This window comes from Rosa chinensis, chromosome 3, assembly GCF_002994745.2.
Source record: "Rosa chinensis cultivar Old Blush chromosome 3, RchiOBHm-V2, whole genome shotgun sequence".
NCBI lineage: Eukaryota > Viridiplantae > Streptophyta > Magnoliopsida > Rosales > Rosaceae > Rosa > Rosa chinensis.
The window spans coordinates 43,833,279-43,840,422 of NC_037090.1; the positions used below are offsets into that span (position 1 = coordinate 43,833,279).

Genomic DNA, 7,144 nt, shown 5'->3' on the forward strand with positions numbered 1-7,144 from the left:
CTTATCTTTAACGTCTTCCCTTGATTTTCTCTTGATTTTCACATTAAAATGCATATTTTTTTCTTTATTTTCGTCCAAAATATCCTGAGGGGATTGGAACGAATCTGGACTTGTTTTGATCCTCATCTTGTTGCACAATCCCTTGAAATTCTTCCTTGAATATTTCCAGCGTTTTTCCTTGATTTTCTTTGGATATTTCACGTTATCTCCATGATTTTCCACTGCAAAATCAGATTTAATTTCCAAAAATATCTCCATTACGTCCAACAACCCAAAATCACTTGGGCTTTTCACCATTTTGCCGAAATCCACATTAATCTTGAAGATTCTTGGGCTTCCATGTGTCATCTCCAATCCTTAAGGTTTCCTAGTGCCTCCAGGACTCTTCTCTCAACATCATTTTTCTTCATTATTTCGACCATACTTCCTAGCTAGCTTAGGAGTCTTGCTTTGACAAAGTTTCCTCTTCTAAATAGGGTTTCCTAGTTGAAACAGGATTTCCTGGCTGGACCAGGAAAACTTCATTTCTTCGTTTCAGCTCATTTATACAGCCCTTGTGCCTTGTCTTAGCTCCCTTCAACGTTTTCTTGTTCCTCTTTCCTCTTTTGAGCTCATTTCAGCTTTACTTGCTCCAAGGACCTGAAAATATAAACTATTACTAAAAATAGGAACTTCCTAAAAATAGAAACTTTTACTGAAAATAGAAACTTTCTAGAAGTAGAAACTTTCCAAAACAAAAAGGATTCATTTGAGGAAATAACTAAGTAAATATGAGGAAATAACAATTAAAACATCACTTTAAAATGCTCCTATCAATGTATACCAACCATTGGTTGACACGTATATCACGCCGTGCGTGGCAATATTAAGACACTTTATATTTTTATCTTTTTTAAAAGATATAGTTAATAAAAAGACTAAAGTGCTTAGTTTCTAAAGGAAAGAAATCACCAATGGTGTTTGAGTTATGACCCATTCGACATTTAACTTACTATATTTTGAAAAATATCACTTAACTCACTAAATTTTAAATTCATCTTTCACATAACTCACTACTCTTAAATCTCCCATTAATTAGAAGCAGTTGTTAAAGTTGAGGATATATATATTCAAACACTAAAAGTACATTTCCAACTTGAAAATTTCTTTTCAACTTTTTTTTAAAGACAAAATACTGTTTACTCCCTATACTTTAGGAGTCGACGTTTCAGTCCCTCGCTTTTCAATTTCACCTAAAAACTTCCTAAACTCTCCAATTTCACCCAGTTGGACGTTGGCGTCAGTTCTCCTTCAAAATCTCCGTTAAATTGCTAACGTGGCATTCCTTACACCTTGAAATGTCTATTATACCCTCAGTTATTTTTTTCCTCTTTTTTTTTTAGACTAAATTCTACTTACTACTCTGTACTTTCAAGGGTTCGTCAGTTTAGTCCCTACACTTCTAATTTAATCAGAAAAGTCAGTTCAATCCAATCCATCACCACTTTGTCAATTTTCGGAGAAAATTTCCAAACTACCTATCTGGATTCACATCACTAACACTTCGGCAGGTTGCCTAGCGATGGGTAGTTTGGGAATTTTTCCTATGAGAAGATCCCATGTCAGCATTTTAACAGTGAAAATTGACAGAATAGTGATGAATTGGATCGATTTGATTAAATTGGAGAGTGCAAGGACTTTTCTGATTAAATTAGAAATGCAGGGACTGAACTGATGAACTATTGAAAGTACAAGGTAGTAAGCAGAATTTAATCCTTTTTTTTTTTTACACCTCTTCTTCTTCTTCCCCTCTCTCCTCCTCTGTTTATCTTCCCCTCATCGCCTTGTTTCAAACTCAATCCCATCCGATTACACACAAGCCACAGATCCTCCATGCACTACTCTCTCGTTGGATCATTAAAATCATCTATTTCTTCCTCATCATCAGCCACCGCAACCTCTGATAAGCTCAAAATGAGTGTCAATTTAAAACCCTATCCATGTAGTAAGAATAAGTAAGGATCGTTCTCAACCGGGGATTAGGGCCTAATTAATTCCTGAAAAATAAAACGTTAGTAAAACAAATTAAAGAATATATATACATAATATTTACGAAAATAAGAAGGGGATTTAAGATTTTATTTTCTAATTTAACAACTAAGTATTTATATACATGTGACACATCAAAACAAAGAATCAAGTAGAATTATGAATGGAACGAAAATAATATGTAATTAACTACTATTAACACATTGGCAAGGTTTCAAACATCAAATCACGAATCAAAATATACCCAAGCCAAGGTTCGAAAAATCGCTAGGCGCTAGTCGGGCGGCGAGCTAGGGAGGAGCGCCCAGGCGCCTAGGCCGTTTTGTATTTTTTAATTTTTATTTTATTTTTATAACTTTTATTTATGTAATTAAAAATATATAAACTTATAAAGAATAAACTAAATACTTATCCTCCTAAAAAAAAACTATCTAAATATTTATTTAATTAACTAATTATTTAATTAAATAGAGGTAGCAGAGAGCTATTTAAGGAAGTGTTCGTGTGTTGTGGGAGTGTTTGGGAGAGGTATCTCCATGTTTAGCTGAAGCTTGGTCTTAATGATCATGACTATTGGTGTTAATCTTCCAAAAGCCACTCTTTACATGAAAAAAAAAAACTTTGAGTTTTATTCAATTATCCAACAGATAAAAGTAGTAGCAATTATGCTTCTTGTTGCCCTACACATACGTGCCCATCCTATCCCTCTTCTCTCTCCAAGTCACAAATTATACTCTCCACAATTAACCACCCCATTCATTTTCACGGGTCTCTCTCTTTCTCTCCTTTGTGAAACTAGTAGCCGCCATCTCCACCTTCTCTCTTCATCGATTTTTTCATTATTCAATCAATAACCATGCACGCTGGAGAACCAAAAACCATAACGAAGACCAGTAGATCTCCATGAAACAACCTCCATGATCAGAGTCGACTCCCCCATTCTCTCTCTGCAAGCCGTCAACCTCCATAAAACAACCTTTATATCCGCCTCCGTGGGTCGTCAACCTGCATAAAACAACCTGCATATCCTCCTAGAAAGGCCGCCTAGCACCCAACTACCCCCGCCCAGGCGCCCAGTCGCCCGCCTAGGCGGTCGCCAAACCCACATCCGCCCAATAGAGCCGATTTGGCATTAGTTGACTCGGAGAGCTGCCGCCCAGCGCCTAGAGGGTGCCTAGATAGCCTGGGTAGCCGAGTTTTAGAACATTGACCCAAGCATAGAATCAATCAAGAACAAAGATGAACGCATACAAAGTTTTTTTTACTTCCCTTAATTAAATTAACTAGATGAACGCACCATAGATAACCCTATTAATCATGCAATCACTAGTGGTAGCTAATCACTAACAAAAACACTCATAACACATTAAGAATCATAGAAGCTTGATCAATTCAAGTCAAGAACACAAGTTAGAACGCTAATCAATCATGCAAGACTCATTGTTAATTTATCTAAGTAATTATAGGTTTTCCACCGAAATTATTAAAGCCTAGAACGCTAGCACCTTAATATGGATTCAATTACATGTTCATCAACCTAAGTATGCATCCAAAGATCAATTAACACATAAAAGATGGGATTGAAGTTCGAAATTAACAATCATGCAAGAACACTTTGAAATCGCAGCTTTTTAATTTGAAAAACTAAAACCTAAAACATGCTTCATAATATTCAAAAATCACATAACTAAAATCAATCTTTCATCCACCATAGAAATCGCATAACAAGAAACCAAAATAGAGAACCAAAATCGAAATTCATAAGAAACCGAAATCGTTTTACATAGTTCAAAACCGAAAACAGAAAATGGGGTTCCATGGTTACACTTTTTGATCTTCAAGCATGCAAGAAGCTTCAAAAGGTGGTGGAATGGATGAGAGCTACGGCAAGGATGGTTGAATGGATGAGAGCTACGGCAAGGATAGTTGAATGGATGTTTCACTGTCTTGAACTTTGGAAATCTTGAAATTGCCGAAACCTTAGAAGAGAAAGGGGAGTGTTTGTGTATTTTATTCTGAATTTTTTGGTGTGTTGAATGTCTTCACAAACTCCCTTTATATAGTGAATGGCAAGGGCTAGGGTTCCCTTGAATTTCTCTTGAATTACATCACTTCGACCAATAGAAAAATAGCATATGAATTAGAGAGCAAGTAACCTTTCTTTGGCCGAAATCTTCCATGTATCTAGACTTATTTTTGGGCTCCTTGTGTGTATAGTCATAAATCAATTCTTATTTCTCTTTTTTCTCTCATAAAATCCCAAGAAAATCCAAAAAAATCCCTTAAAGATATTTGCTGAAAATCTTTTGATAATTCCTTGTAATTCTCACAGCAAAGGCATCTAGAGTATCATGTGCAAGTCACATGATTCAAACTTCGGGCCAAACTCTCCCAAAATGGGCCAATTTGAAAGTATTCTTTAGCATTGCCGAAATTACTTCTTTATTCTAGAACATTCTTAAACCATCTTGAGTCATCTTCAAGACACATCATCTCCTAACACCACCAGGTCTCCTAGTGTGATCAGGTTTTCTAGTCCAACTAGGACTCTGTCATTTTTTCATTTCAAAGCAAATTTTTCCGAGCTCGCTCCTAGTTGCATTAGGATTCCTACTTCAACTGAGATTCCTTCTCCTAGTAGAACTGGGAAAGCTTTATTTCTTCATTTCTTTGTCATTTCTGCGCCACATTTCTTCCTTGCTTTCATTTCCATCATTTCCAGCTCTTCTTAGCTTATTTCTTGCGTTTGGAGCTCAAATGTATCTAAAAACACAAAACTAAGTCAGAAATTATATTGTTAAGGGAATAAATAAGTAAAATGTTGAGAAAATGATACTAAAAACATAGAAAATATTACTCCGATCAACCTCCATTTTCCCCTCCGCCACCGCTTCCACATCATCATCATCGGAATCTTCATTCGATTCCTCTTCCGACTTCTCTTCCAAATCCTGATCCAAATCTTCTTCATGTTCCAACTCCTCCCCAGATCCCTCCTCCTCCAAATCTTCCTCGTCCTTCGTCTCCTTCAAACCTTCACGGTAGCCCTCACAAAATTAACAACTGCCCATAAACGACACAAAACCCTATCAACACTAAGTTAAACACTTCCCTAACTCATATATCCCAATTCTCAATCACATAACAAGAATTTAAGCAAAAAAAAAGAAGATAAAATTAAGGAAAAATGTGAAGTAAATGTTGAACTCACCTTACTGGTGGATTCAGCAAAACATACATTTACAATGCCCATATTTACAACTTCAAAGTCTCACTGCCACCACCTAAAACCCGATCAACCTCCCCAGAACAACCAACCAGCTCAACCGGCTTACAATTTGTCACTCCAGACCCACAATTCTCCAACACAATCAAACTCGCCCACCTACTACAATCCACCATACTCGCCCATCACACCATCTTCTCTGCCTGTTTCTTACTAACCCCACAAACCTAACGCACTTCTCCTTTGCCGTAGCCAAACACCCCTCAGTCTCTCTCTCTCCTTGCACTCGCCCTCTTCTTCAAGTCTGGCGCTTTCTACCCAATCAGAAACCACCACCATGGCGGATTACACTTGCTCGATGCGCTGATGGAGCACCCTATTCTTGACCCGGCCTTGCACTGGTGTAGGATCTTGGACTCACACTCTCTGTAGGCGTTGGACCAAGTATTCGGATTGAGGAATGCTAGCACATTCTGGCCGGACAACAGGTCATCTGGTGGGCAGGCCTGCAGAGCAAGGGGACTGGGCGGTCGAGTAAGATTGTCGACTATGATTGAGGGGGAGTCACAGGAATTTTGGGGATTTGGGTCCGACTGCTTCTTCATGATGTTGCTCCAATAGGAGATTGGGGCGGTGTTCGGGTGTGGGTTGGGGATTGGGACAGGGGTGACTATGGTCGGAGTCTATGGTTGAGAGAGAAGGGATATGGAGGTAGGTGAGAGTTGCTAAAACCCTAGAGAGTTAAAAATGGGGGCAATAGAGATTGGAGGAAATCAGAGAAAGGAAGAGTGTTTGTTGGGTTTAATCAAGAATGGAACATGGGGCAGAGGTTGGTAGTGGCTGAAGGTTGCAGTAAAGAAGAGGATGGAGATAAACGGAGGAGGAGAGAGGGGAAGAAGAAGAAGAAGAAGAGGTAAAAAGGGCGCAAAAAAAAGAGGAAAAAAAATGAGGTACAAAGGACGCAAAAAAAAAAGGAGAAAAAAAAAAAGAGGAAAAAATTAAATATAAAAGAAAAAATAACTTAGGGTATAATAGACATTTCAGCGTGTAAGGAATGCCACGTCAGAAATTTAATGAAGATTTTGACGAAAAACTGACGGTAAGGACCAATCAGGTGAAATTTGAGAGTTTAGGGAGTTTTAAGGTGAAATAGAAAATCGAGGAACTGAAACGTCGACTTCCTATAAGTATGGGGAGTAAACAATATTTTGTTATTTTTTTATTACAATTTTTGAAAGCTTCTAACAATAAGGAATTCTTTTTAAAAAAATTGAAATTGAAATTTTTTTTTAAATCTGTCATGAAAAAAAAATTTCAAGTTGGAAATGTATTATTTAGTTTTTAGAAAAATTTACCTCTACTTTAATAGAGTCTAACGATAGATTTAATGACAGTGAGTTAAGTGCAAGATAATAATGGATCTATGAGTTATGTGATATTTTTGAAAAATTTGTGAGTTAACTATCGAACAGGTTAAAATTTAAAGACCATTAGTGATTTTTGCCATCTCTAAAAGAATTGGGTGTTTTAGGACATCTGAAATTTGGAGAGAATGATCTGTATTTTGATTGATAATAGGGGTCTCTTTATATAGAAGATTATAAGCAAAGAATATAAGTCTTACAAGGAAATTGAATCGTACAATGATTAGGATATCTCCGAATATATATGTAAGACTCACCTTATTACAACTTGGACAAGTCACAAGAGTTTGGGCAAGACACATAAATTAGATGTCTTTAAACACTCCCCCTTGTGTCAGCCTGTCACGCCCCTATTTTTTTTAAAAAAAAAACTAAAAATTAATATATAATCTCATAATTATACATGAGCTTACCGGAAGGAAGCTAATTTTGTGACTTTACTATTATTAAGACTTCCACTTGTAAT

The 7,144-nt window shown here is 36.8% G+C and overlaps 1 protein-coding gene across 1 annotated transcript; it reads right to left on the bottom strand.

Annotated features, from left to right (window-relative positions):
* Nucleotides 1–4,761: 4,761 nt before the first annotated feature.
* LOC112194616 (acidic leucine-rich nuclear phosphoprotein 32 family member E-like) lies at nucleotides 4,762–5,430 on the bottom strand. The gene is made up of 3 exons (XM_024334831.1): nucleotides 5,304–5,430; nucleotides 4,896–5,062; nucleotides 4,762–4,791 (listed from the first exon to the last, which is right to left on the bottom strand). The coding sequence occupies exons 1-3, from the start codon at nucleotides 5,428–5,430 to the stop codon at nucleotides 4,762–4,764; spliced, it is 324 nt and encodes a 107-aa protein (XP_024190599.1).
* Between the last annotated feature and the right edge of the window lie 1,714 nt (nucleotides 5,431–7,144).

What these genes read in the sequence shown, in the direction of transcription:
- LOC112194616 (XM_024334831.1), bottom strand. Translation starts at nt 5,430, where the DNA reads ATGGTGGATTGTAGTAGGTGGGCGAGTTTGATTGTGTTGGAGAATTGT. An exon ending in TCGGGTTTTAGGTGGTGGCA is followed by an intron (nt 5,063 to 5,303) that starts GTGAGACTTTGA and finishes GCTACCGTGAAG; the next exon opens with GTTTGAAGGAGACGAAGGAC. An exon ending in TGGCGGAGGGGAAAATGGAG is followed by an intron (nt 4,792 to 4,895) that starts GTTGATCGGAGT and finishes TTGTGTTTTTAG; the next exon opens with ATACATTTGAGCTCCAAACG.